Source organism: Micromys minutus (assembly GCF_963924665.1).
Source record: "Micromys minutus genome assembly, chromosome: 3".
NCBI lineage: Eukaryota > Metazoa > Chordata > Mammalia > Rodentia > Muridae > Micromys > Micromys minutus.
The window spans coordinates 26,126,578-26,139,775 of record NC_137972.1 but is presented as its reverse complement, the minus strand read 5'-3'; the positions used below and the strand labels follow the sequence as shown (position 1 = coordinate 26,139,775).

Genomic DNA, 13,198 nt, shown 5'->3' with positions numbered 1-13,198 from the left:
CTGTATGTGGGTATGTGCAAATGAGTGCAGGTGCCCATAGAGCTCTGAGGCATTTTCTCCTCTAGGAGCTGGAGTTAGGCAGTTGAGAGCTGTGTGATGTGGGTGCTGGGAGCTATGCTTCGGCGCTCTGTGAGAGCAGTAAGCGTCTTTAACTGCTTAGCCATCTCCAGCCCTACTACACGATCTTTTGTGTTACTGTTTTATAGTACATTTGAAACCTCATCAGTTCTCTAATTTGGTTTCTTTTCAGTATTTTCAAACAGTTTGCATTTTCACATAAATTTGTGTTTGCTTTCAATTTCCATGAAAAGGAATCTTTCTAGGCATGTTGAAAAATACAAACAGATCCCATTCTAGAGGATCAGAACTTTAAATCTTTCTGTTTTATGAAGAGTTCCAGGCCAGTTCCAATGTCTTACAGACTGCATAAAATACTGTGAAGAACAAAGCAATTTGCTTTTTCAGGGATTTCTTTGAGCTTATAGATAACTGAAGTCAGGATTACTATTTGGATTCATGTGGTGTTAGGGACTTACCAGAAATTTGCTAATTTTTCTCTCATTTTTAAACTTGTTTTTATTAGTGAATTTCCTCTCTTTTTGTGTTCTTCTCTTTTAGGGTGTACAAATGCCTGATTTAGATATTAAAGAAAAAGTTGAGGCTGAGGTTCTCAGCACTGACATCCAGCCTTCCCCAGAGCGGGGAACAAGAATGAATGTTCCACCAAAGAGAACAAGACGAGTTAAATCTCAGGTACTTATCAGTGTCCATGGTCCATTTAAAACTGTAGTGTGTGTGTATTTGTGTACATATCATAGTATGTATGTGAAAGTCAGGGTTCAATTTTTTGGAAGTCAATTCTCTCTTCCTACCATGGGGTCCCAGGACACAACTTTGACTGTCATGCTTGGTGGGAAGTGCCTTTACTTGGTGAGTCATCTTCATTGACCCTGTGGGCCTTCCCCACCCTCCTGTCCCCAATCCCCAGTTCCCTGAGATAGGGTTTCTGTGGCTGTACTGGGACTCACTCTGCAGACTAACTAGGCTGGCCTTGAATTTAGAAATACACCTGCCTCTGCCCCAAGTGCTGGGATTAAAGATGTTTGCCACCACTGCCTAGCTCCCATGGGCTATTTTTAATAAAATTTATCTGGGGTTCAATTTTTTTAGAGATGGCATCTCATGAAATTAATGGCTTGGGAAAGTAGTTTTTGCTTTTGTTTGTTTGTTTGTGTAACCCTGACTGTCTTGGAACTAGCTCTATAGACCAGTTTAGGCCTCAAACTAAGAGATCTGCCTGCCTGTGCCTCTCAAGTACTGGGATAAAAGACCCAAGCCACCACTGCCCAGCTAAGACCCTAGCTCTTTAAACTAATTGTACGATTCTGAGTAATAATGCTAATATTAATCTTATTTATTTATTTATAGTCAGACTCTGGAGAAGTAAATAGAAACACAGAACTGAAGAAACTTCAGATTTTTGGGGCTGGACCTAAAGTTGTGGGCCTGGCAGTAGGAGCAAAAGATAAGGAAGGTAAAATCTGTTACTTGTAAAAAATGAAGTGCAATGGTATGGTTGTTAAAAGGCTCAAGTATATTTGAATTTTACTCTACACTGGGAATTCTTACCATTTGGAAACTTGCTACCTGGTTCACAGGTAGACCGGTTTTTTTAATGGTAGAGATATTAAATGTAATGTATAAGAAATAAATATTACACTGTATTTTTTGACTTTTAGAAGAATTGTGTGTTCTCCATGTCTAATACACAACATGGAAAATTCATTTACTGTCTAAAGGCTAGTTTAGTTTCACTAATGATTAAGTTATTGGTTGCTACATCGTTTTCTAAAAGTTACTACTTTTAAGTTAAAGAGATTCTCAGACTTATAGGGAAATACACTGAGGAGCAGTTAGAACTTTAAACTCTGACCATCATTTTAATTTTTTAAATAATTTGTCCTCTTAATGTTGTATCACTGAAATAAATTTTTTTTAAGTACCTAGTTTAGCATCATGTTAGAAACTTCTGTGAGTAGAGTTCCTGATGCAAAAATCATGTTGCACTATTTTTATTTAGAGTGTTAATTTAAAATGTATTTTAACCAAGAGTCAGTTGGACCATTTGAGTGTAATAATTCAATGAACTATTTCAAGTCACACATTGCTCTGCATTTATGAGTTGAATAATATAATGTGGATTGCATTTATGAGATGAATAATATAATGTGGACTATGGGCTGAACTGTAAGGGATCAGAATATTGTTCCATTCAAGACTTTGGGATTATCCAGGCCTGGTAATACAGATTATTATAATTCCAGCTACTCAGTAGGCTAAAACAGAATATAGGTTTGAGACTTGCCTGGACTACACAGTGAGTTTCTGACCAATCTGGGCATTGTGGAGAGACAAAATAGCACTAAAGATAGATTAAAGATAAAAGGCAAGAGATGTAGCTTAGTGGGAAAATATTTACCTACATAAACAAAATCAATCTAGTAACACACAATGAAAAAGAACAGCAAACAGTCAGTATAATAAAAATTACCAGTACTTCAGACATTGTAAGACCTAGTTTTAAAAAAAAACTTTATTGTTTTGTTTTTGTGGGTTTCTTTTATTATTTTTGACAATGCTCCTGTTTAGCCTCACAAGCCTAGGATTACAGATGTGAGCCATCATGCCTGGCTGTGTTCTTTTGTTTTTTGTTTCTTATTATTTGTGACAGGGTCTCACTGTGCATCTGTGGCTGTCCTAGAACTTGATGTGTAGACTAGTCTGGCCTTAAACTTACATAAATCTGCCTGCTTCTGCTTCCTGATTACTGGAATTAAAGCTGTGCACAACCATTCCTGACATTATGCCATTCTTATAATTAAATTTTGTTGCTTGACCATAATCCTCAAGAAAAAGCTATGACTGAGACCCCACTCTAAAGCATAGTATGTAATAAGTATGGCATGCAGGCAGTATTTGAAGGTTTTAACTCTGGATTTGTCTAGATTAGGATCCCAAATCTGCAAATATACTGGCTATGTGATCTTAAAGAAGTTATTTAGTTTTGCTATACCTTAGGTTCTTTATCTTAAGCTGCCAACAGTCACTAAGTTTATCTCATAGTGTTATGAGACTTTATCTAGTTTAAATAATTTTAAATAATGTGTAATTTATAATAATCATTCAACATCAGTTTACTTTTATTATATAACTCTTTTTTCAAGATGAGGTTACCCGAAGACGAAAAGTTACCAACAGGTCAGATGCATTTAACATGCAAATGAGACAACGGAAAGGAACTCTCTCTGTTAACTTTGTAAGTGCTTTGGGGTTGTTTGTCAGGAGGGAAAGGATTTATTTTTGTCTTGCTGTGTGCTGATATATGGTGTTTAATTAGCTTATTTGATTAAAAGACATTATGGAAAATCTCAAGTTGCAGCTTTGGTTTATGTAATGTTAACTTTTCTTTGTCTTATGTACATTCCCCTAAATCATGAGCCTGTGGGTAACTAGTTAGAGAAGCGAATATAAATCTGTGTATAGTTAACCCTTTGTGTCTTCAGCTTCTCTTTCCATTGGTTTAACCAAATGTAGATCAAAGACTTCTTAAAAACTGTTTTTGAAACTGGAGAGGTGTTCAGCGGTTAAATACACTCTATACTGCCAGAAGACCTGAGTTGGATACCAAGCACATTCCTAACAGCTCATAACTGTCTGTAATTCCAGTTGCAGGAGATCTGATACCCTCTTCTGGCCTCTGGCTTCTCAGAACACTAGGCATGTACATGGTACACAGAAAAAAAAAAAAAAAAAAGCCAGCAACAACAGAAAAACCCATACATATTTTTAAAATTACAATAAGTTGCTTCTATACTGAGCAATTCAGAGTTCTTTTCTTCTTTAGTCTTTTTTAAGAAAAGATGAGACAGGTTCTGGCTACATAGGCCAGGCTGGCCAAGAACTTAGGGTGGAGCCTAAGTGGCCTTAGATAGGAGATGATTCTGGCTTAGCCTCTTGTGCTAGAAATACAGGTGGGCATCAGCAAGCCCATAAGATAACCCCCTTTCTTTGGCATTATTTATTAAACAGTATAGTGTGGCAATTTCTAAAGCATTTACATAATGTTAGTGTAACTAATCTAGAGATGGCTTACTCAGAAGGATAATATGTATAGAAGATAGACAAATATTAAGCCATTTTATTTTATATAATGGACTTAGTCACCTGTAGGTTTTGGTATCTACTGGGATGGGTATGCATGGTTGGATCCTGGCCTAAAACCTGGCAAATTCCAAGGATTGAAAATTTAAATTTATTTATTTTTATTTCATGTACATTGGTGTTTTACCTGAATGCAGTCTGTATGAGGTGTCAGCTCCCCCTGGAAGTAGAGTTAGAGACAGTTGTGAATGGTCATGTGGTTGCTGGAAATTGAAGCAGTCCTGTGGAAGAGAAGCTAGTCCTCTTAACCACTTGGCCATCTCTCTAGTCCTCTCCAAGGATTCTTAAAAATCATTGAGGTGCCGTGGAGTATTCAATAGCAGTTTTTCAGAATTCATTCTGTAGTATTTGTTTGTGGAATGAGTGATGTCTTTGAAGTGTTAAGTTTACTTTTCCATTTCCTAAATTACACTGCTTCTTTATTCTGACACCCTCTTGTGTTTTTGTTAATTTGCCTATAGATGTTCAGGGGAGAAGGGTTTGAAATAGATTTCCATTTATTTATTTATTTACTTGCTTACCTATTTATTTATTTAATGTTTGTGAGTGCACTGTAGCTGTCTTCAGACACACCAGAAGAGGGCATCAGATCTCATTACAGATGGTTGTGAGCCACCATGTGGTTGCTGGGATTTGAATTCTGGACCTCTGGAAGAGCAGTCAGTGCTTTTAACCGCTGAATCATCTCTCTAGCCCCTGAAATAGATTTCTTTAGAATTAAGCTATGTTTAATTTTTAGTGTACATTGTTTTGTTTTTATGGAGTAGTTCATGGGAAAATACAATATACTATAGAAAATATAACTTTATTTTTCTTCATAGGTTGATCTCTATGTTTGCATGTTTTGTGGCCGAGGAAACAATGAGGATAAACTGCTTTTGTGTGATGGGTGTGATGACAGCTATCATACATTTTGTCTGCTTCCACCACTACCTGATGTGCCCAAAGGAGACTGGAGGTGTCCTAAATGTGTTGCTGAGGTACAAACTTAACCTCATGGATCCCATTTATGGATCATAAAACTTAAGAGAGTGATCCATTTATGTAATATAAACACATTTTCAAAAGCTTGTCACAGTCTCTTGTTTATAGTTGTTGAAAAATCTCCAGGACTTTAAAGGGAGATGATTTTTTTTTTTTTTTTTTGAACAACTTTATTTTAAATAAAGTTGGAATCTCAGGGTTGTTTTGATTTGCATTTCCCTGATGGCTAAGGATGTTGAGCACTTCCTTAGATGTTTCTCAGCCATTTGATATACCTTGAAAATTAGGCCTCTATCTGATATGGGGTTGGTAAAGATCTTTTCCCATTCTGTTGGCTGCCATTTTGTTTTCTTGATGGTGTCCTTGGCCTTACAGAAACTTTGCAATCTCATTCAGTCCCATTTGTTAATCTTTGACCTTAGAGCACTAGCCATTGGTGTTCTGTTCAGGAAATTTTCTCCTGTGCCTCTGTGTTCTAAGGTTTTCCCTACTTTCTCATCTAATAGTTTCAGTGTACCTGGTTTAATGTGGAGATCTTTGATCCACTTGCACTTGCACTTTGTACAAGGAGATAAGAAAGGGTCTATTTTCATTCTTCTGCATGCTGAGTGCCAGTTGGACCAACACCATTTGTTGAATAGGCTGTCCTTTTCCACTGAATGTTTACAGCTCCTTTGTCAAAAATCAGGTGACCATACATATGAGGGCTCATTTCTGGATCTTCTATTCTATTCCATTGATCCACATGCCTATTTCTGTACCAGTACCATGCAGTTTTTAGCACAATTGCCTTGTAATATAGCTTGAGGTCAGGAATAATGATTCCCACAGATGTTTTCTTGTTGTTGAGGATGGATTTCGCTATTGTAGGTCTTTTGTTATTCCAGATGAAATTGCACATTGCTCTTTCCAACTCAATGAAGAATTGGGTTGGTATTTTGATGGGGATTGCATTGAATCTCTAGATGGCTTTTGGTAAGATGGCCATTTTTAAAATGTTGATCCTTCCAATCCATGAGCATGGGAGATTTTTCCATTTTCTGAGATCTTCCTCGATTTCCTTCTTTAGAGGTTTGAAGTTCTTGTCATACAGGTCCTTCACTTGCTTAGTTAGAGTCACACCAAGGTATTTCATATTTTTTGTGATCTTTGAAGAAAAGGAATGTTTGGGATATCTAGAAGCAATCGGGATTTTATGGCCTTTTAATTACTACTTGTTAAAAGACTTAGAGGTATTTGAGTTTCTGGTGACTGGTAGTATGAAGAAACCATTCTCCCATCCTAACAGTCTAGTAGATGTCCTATAACACAAGCTTTTCTTTTCTCTGTGAGTATTTATTTACTTGTGGATGCTAAGAATGTTAGCATCCTTGTGTTTGATTCCTAGTTAGTCTTCCTTTCGAGGCTTGTTTTGGTAGCAGGACATTACCCTAGAAGAGTAAATATTCAGTTGAGATTCTAGTTTCAAGTAACTAATCTGTTATAAATAACTAATACTTGTTTTGCTGTGTAAGGGTGATTAGGTTTGTTTCAGCCAGAGGAATGATCAAGAAAAGCTATATTTGAGACATTTACTTGCTGTGTGTCTGGATATCAAACTTAGGGCCTGAGAGCTTATTGTACTGAGTTACCATCCATATCTTTATTTGCAGGTTTGATGCTTTCTTTTTCACTTTCAGTAAGTTTACCTCAGGCATCTTTTTCCCCCTCAGGAGTGTAACAAACCTCGAGAAGCCTTTGGATTTGAGCAAGCTATAAGAGAATATACACTTCAAAGCTTTGGAGAGATGGCAGATAATTTTAAGTCTGATTATTTCAATATGCCAGTCCATGTGAGTAGCTATCATTTAGGTTGGCTTAAAGAGAAACAAAGGTATTTTTCCTGTCACATTTTGTAGAAATTGGGAATAATATGAAAAAGGTTAGAGACTACCAAATCTTAAAATTAATAATCTGTTTTGTTAATTTCACTTTTTTGTTTTGTTTGTGTTTTTTGTTGTTTATGAGATAAGGTCTCACTGTGTAGCATTGGCTAGCCTGGAACTTAATCTGTAGACCAGGCTGGCCTGAAACTCATAGAGATTCTCTGCCTCCTTGTGCTGGGATCAACGGTATGCACCACCACAACTCATATAAAAAGCATTTTGATACTTAAATTTTAGTTATCTTTAGCTTTTCACTATTCTCAGTGGAGAGATAATAGGAGTTAATTCTGTTCTGGGAAATGGGGTAATTTGTTTTTACTATGTTTCTGTTCACTTGTTCTGTATATTATGTTTTAGGGAATTATAGTTACAATGTGTTAATTATCATCTTTTGTTTTATTATAGATGGTTCCTACAGAGCTAGTAGAGAAGGAATTCTGGCGACTAGTAAGTAGTATTGAAGAAGATGTCATTGTAGAGTATGGAGCGGATATCTCTTCAAAAGATTTTGGAAGTGGATTTCCTATAAAGGATGGTCAAAGAAAGATGTTGCCAGAAGAAGAGGTGTGAATACTATTATGTAAACTTGTTACTCTGAAGCTGATGTTATTTTTTCATAGAAAACGTTCTTTCTCTAATCCTAAGCAACCTTGCCAGTGTCAAGTAGGAAATTGTAGAATTTAGACAGTATAAGTAAACCAGTGATTTTTGAACTGAGCATGGGTGTGCATGAGTATAATCCCAATGCTTTGGAAACTAAGGTATGAGATTTAAGTAGTACAGCTTGAGCTGCATACTGGAACTGTCATAAAAAAAGCATATTCAAAATATCTTTAAGAATTATTTTATCTCAGGGCTGGAGGGATGGCTCAGTGGTTAAGAGCACTGACTGCTCTTCCAGAGGTCCTGAGTTCAATTCCCAGCAACCACATGGTGACTCACAACCATCTTCAATGAGATCTGATGCCCTCTTCTGGTATGTCTGAAGACAGCCTCAGTGTACTTACATATAATAAATAGATAAATATTTTTTAAAAAATTGAAGACAGCTTGGACACAGTCTTCAGTCTTTAAAGTAAATTTAGTTAAAATTTTAATCCAGCTTGAAATTTTTTTTTTTTTTAAATAATTATTATAGTTGGGAGCTAGAGGCAGGCAGATCTTTCAGAGGTGAACCTGATCTACACATTAAGTTCCAGGAACAGCAACCCTATTTTTGTTTTGTTTTATCTGTGTGTGTGTCACATGCTGGAGGATTGTTTGGCATAGTCAAAGGACAATTTATTAGAGTCAGTTTTCTCTATACAGTGTCTCAAGGATCTGACTGAAATTGTCAGGGTTAGCAACAGGCACCTTTACTCAGCCAGCCATCTCAGTGGCCCTGGTTTATAGGTTTTTCTAGCTCTTTCTGTTCCACAGTTTAAACATGGGCTGGAGAGATGGCTCAGTGCGTAAGAGCCAAAGATCCTCTGAAGATAGGTATATCTGAAATAAAGGGAATTGTCAGCAGAACCTAGAAGTTTTGATACTTAGATACCAAATATTTATTTAGATTAGTTGTAGGTATATAGATTAGTAGGTTAGTTATAGATTAGCTGTGGCTTAGGAAATTTTCTTTAAGGTTTTTGTTTATTATTTAACTCTTTTTTTTAAACTTTTTTTTTCTTTTATAGGAATATGCACTTTCTGGTTGGAATTTGAATAACATGCCTGTTCTGGAGCAGTCTGTTCTTGCACATATTAATGTGGACATTTCTGGTATGAAGGTGCCATGGCTCTATGTGGGGATGTGCTTTTCTTCTTTTTGCTGGCATATTGAAGATCACTGGAGTTATTCCATTAACTACTTGCATTGGTATGTCCAATCTTGTTACAGCATATATATTTAGTGACCTTGGCTTTTTTTGGCAGGGACTGGATGGGAGCACAGGAAGTGAGTGGTATTAGAAATTAAAACTAGGGCTCGTGTTGAAGTTAGGCCTGGTTCTACCTCCTACTCCTATGCTCCCAGAAATAAGACTCAGACTCAAAACATATTTACACATACCTTGGTCATATAGCTAGGCTCTTCTATGACTAGATTATGACTTAGATAACTCAACCATTTTATTTTTTAAAGATTTATTTATTATATATAAGTACACTGTAGCTGTCTTCAGACACACTGGAAGAGGGCATCAGATATCATTACAGATGGTTGTGAGCCACCATGTGGTTGCTGGGATTTGAACTCAGGACCGCTGAAAGAGCAATCAGTGCTTTTAACCACTGAGCCATCTATTTCTCCAGCTCAACTCAACCATTTTAACCCACATTCTGCCATATATCTGAGTGTCCCATTTCCTCACATTTGCAGGGTGGATTTCCCTGCACCTGGCTTTATCCCAGAATTCTTTTCTTCTTCTGGATATCCTACCTTTCATTTCCAGCCTAAGCCATAGGCCATATGCTTTTTAATTAACAAAATATTCTCTCTACACTTATGTATGCTAAGTGTTTGAACTACCAATGAGCTATACCCTCAGCCCTGACTTTTTCTTTTTGGTCATTGTTTAATTTTTATTTATTTTTTGAGACAAGCTAGCCTCAAACTTGTATGTAGCTCACCTTGAGATGCTAGATCTTCTGACTCTATTTCCAGAGTGCTAGAATTATAGGCATGTATCACCATATTAGGCCTGGTCTTTATTTTTAAGATGTAATAATATTAGCTGATGTTTTAGGGAGAACTGACTTCAAAAGTATTTTTTATGTAAAAGCAAAATAGTATATATACTATTTTGGGGAGTTGTCTCTGACTACGTACTCTTTGGAAGTACGTGTAATTTCCAGACCCTAGAGCAGGATTTGTTTGTTTGTTTGTTTGTTTGGGGTTTTTTTTGTATTTTTTTATTTTATGCATGTGGGTGTTCTGCCTACATGTATGTGTGTGGACCATATGTGTGCTGTGCCACAAGGGCCAGAAGAGAATACTGGATCTTCTTGAACTAGAGTTTCAGTTTTGAGGTGCCTCATAGGTTCAGGGAATTAAATTCAAATACTGTGAAAGAGCAGCCAGTTTTCTTAACCACTGAATTATCTTTCCAGCCCCCAAGTTTTAAATTAAATGTTTCTTGTGTAGTAGATGAGAAATAATTAATGATGACTTACTTTGTTTATTAGGGATTAAAAGACCTTATTTTATTGTGTGTGTGTGTGTGTGTGTGTGTGTGTGTGTGTACACACATGTGTATGTGTACATGTGTGTATGAGCCTTTGGAGGTCAAAAGAGAGCATCAGATATCAGGAACTGGAGGTTTGGGTGTTTGTGAGTTGCCATGGTGATGGTAAAAACTGAACTTGGATCTTCCTCTGAAAGAGGAGCAAGTGATTATAGCCACCAAGTCAGCTCCATTACCCCACTTTTGAAATATCTTGACAGGTAAAATGGATATTTTAACTTCATAGCTGGAAGATTTGATTTGGTATTTGAAACTTAAAGCAGTTTTTCATTTTTGTAGCATTTCCTCTAAAATGCCTAAGACACATATCTAGTAAATTCATTTACTGATTTTTTTTGTCTTTCACTTAAAAGATTTTTATTTACTTAGTAATTTTCTTACCTCATATTAATAACTGGCTGCCTTTTTTATCTTCATTTTAAATATTAGTTAGGAGTAAATTGAAAATTTACTACCTCGGAGTAGCCAAATTTCAAGTGCTTTATGATTATATATGATTAGGAGGAGCTATTTGATTTACTAGTACAAACAAAATAATACTTTAAAAATGTTACTTCTTAAATATTATGTGTAATTATGTATGTATGTGAGTGTGTGTGTATGTATTTGTGTGTGTGTACACCACATGAATACAGATGTTTTTAACGACCAGAAGATGGCATTAGATTCCCTGAAACTAAAGTTATGTATGATGTCTTATATAGGTGATGGGAACTGATCCTGGGTATTCTTGCAGGAGCAGCAAATTCTTTTAACTGCAGAGCCATCCATCTATCTAGCCCTAGATAATACTATAGGGAATATAGGGATTCCATTCCTATAGGGAATGGAATAGCTTGATTAAGTAAATTCATTTCTATGTTAGGGATTTTATTACTGAACCATAATCAAAAGCAGCTTAGGGAGGAAAGGATTTATTTTATCATACAGCATGGAATCAGTCATCAAGGGAAGTCAGGGCAGAAGTCTCGAGGTAGGAACTGAATCAGAGGTATTAGAGGAGTATTCCTCACTGGATTATTCCTCATGGCTTGTTCAGCCTGTTTTCTTATAGCACTTCAGACCTCCAGTCTAGGGTTAGTACCACCCAGGGTGTATTGGGCCCTCCTACATTAATCATAAATCAAGAAAGTAAACCACGAGCTTGTCCACTGATCAGTCTGGTGAGAGCATTCTCCCATTTCAAAAGTGACTGCTTGTGTCAGGTTTACATACAACCTAGTTCTTGGTCCTTTTTGTAGGCAACAATATTTAAAGTTTGAGTAATTTGTAGTGTTAAGTTATTTCCATGGAGAGGAAAATTGAACTGAATAAAGTTATTTATATAGACTCTGGAAATCATTGACTCTTTGCTTTAACCATTTGATCATAATAGGAAAGATTGTTCTGTTCTGAGAATCAGGAGAGTTGTGTCCATATCCTTTTGAACAGTGATTTCCATGTAATCTGGTTTCTTTTCATAAGGTACTTTTGCTCATCCCCTATTTAAGTAGTTTGGATTATTTTCCCAGTGGCAATGAGTGTGTATCTTACCTGTCCATATATCCTTGCCTTATTTACCATAATAATAGTAGCACTGATTGATGGGATGGTTAGGTTTCTGGGCATATTACCTATGGCCAGGAATATGGCATGGTTAATTATATTTTACCATGTTCTACCTAGCTAAACAGTTCTTTCTTTTGCTAGGGGAGAGCCAAAGACATGGTACGGTGTACCATCTCATGCTGCAGAACAACTGGAGGAGGTGATGAGGGAGCTGGCCCCTGAGTTATTTGAATCACAGCCTGATCTCCTACATCAGTTAGTAACCATCATGAACCCAAATGTGCTCATGGAGCATGGTGTGCCTGTGAGTCTTCTTGTGTCTTCCTTCAGCATTTTTTAAGATTTTCTAGCTTTTAATTAGGCTCTTGGGTTTGGTCAGGGGAATTGTAACTTATATATTAAAGGTCCTGTAGGATAGCCGAATTAGAATTTATACTTTAAATAGAACTTTAATATGATTAAGAAGGAATGCTTAAAGTACGAGTCATATGTCTTACAGCTGTTAATTTTATTTTCTTTTTAAACTTTGTTTGTTTGCTTGCTTTTAGGTAGAGTATTACTTGGTAACTCTTCTGTGGACCACACACCAAGTGTGGATTAAGCTTGACTGGATTCAAATATATAGAGATTTACCTCCTGCTTTCCAAGTGCTGGCATTAAAAGTGTATATCACTATGCCGAACTCTTTAACTTTAAGATTATTTTTTCAAAAAATCTTGTGTGGTCATTTTCACAATTTAAAATACACTTTTGAATATGTACTCCGGTTTTATTAAGACATTCAGTTTCACCAGGCAGTAGTGGCATAAGCCCTTATTCTCAGCACTTCAAAGGCAGAGGCCGGTGGATCTCTGCCCTCAAACTCTGTCTCAACAAAAAATAAATATTTGATTTCCCACATTACTTAAATTTTCCAAATGTTTTGGGTTTTTAATTTTTTTTAAGATTTATTTAATACATCTGAATGTTTTGTTTGCAAGTATGTTTGTACACCATGACCTGATACCTGAGGAAATCAGAAGAGGGCTTTTGATTCCTTAGAACTAGAGATGATGATGGTTGTGAACCAACATGTGGGTGCTAGGAATCAAACCTGGGTCCTGTGTAGGTAGTAAGTGCTCTTAATGGACAAGCCATTTCTCTAGTTTATTTTATGTGTATGAGTGTTTTACATGCATCTATGTGTGTGTGCTGTATGCATTCCTGGTGCCTTCAGAGGCAAAAAGGAGACACTGGTTCTCCCATAATAGGCATTATAACTTGTTGTTAGCTGCCATGTACGTGGTGGGAACTGACCTA

General features: G+C 36.5%; 1 protein-coding gene across 2 annotated transcripts in view; it reads left to right on the top strand.

Annotated features, from left to right (window-relative positions):
* The window catches only part of KDM5A (lysine demethylase 5A), a 66,605-nt gene that overhangs the window by 14,333 nt on the left and 39,074 nt on the right, over nucleotides 1-13,198 (top strand). For both annotated transcript variants that reach the window (XM_080914223.1, XM_080914224.1), the window contains exons 5-12: nucleotides 619-753; nucleotides 1,429-1,534; nucleotides 3,225-3,316; nucleotides 5,043-5,201; nucleotides 6,918-7,037; nucleotides 7,536-7,694; nucleotides 8,804-8,985; nucleotides 12,041-12,203. In XM_080914223.1, coding sequence (XP_080770349.1) covers nucleotides 619-753; nucleotides 1,429-1,534; nucleotides 3,225-3,316; nucleotides 5,043-5,201; nucleotides 6,918-7,037; nucleotides 7,536-7,694; nucleotides 8,804-8,985; nucleotides 12,041-12,203 — 1,116 coding nt within the window. The remainder of the gene's footprint in view (nucleotides 1-618; nucleotides 754-1,428; nucleotides 1,535-3,224; nucleotides 3,317-5,042; nucleotides 5,202-6,917; nucleotides 7,038-7,535; nucleotides 7,695-8,803; nucleotides 8,986-12,040; nucleotides 12,204-13,198) is intronic.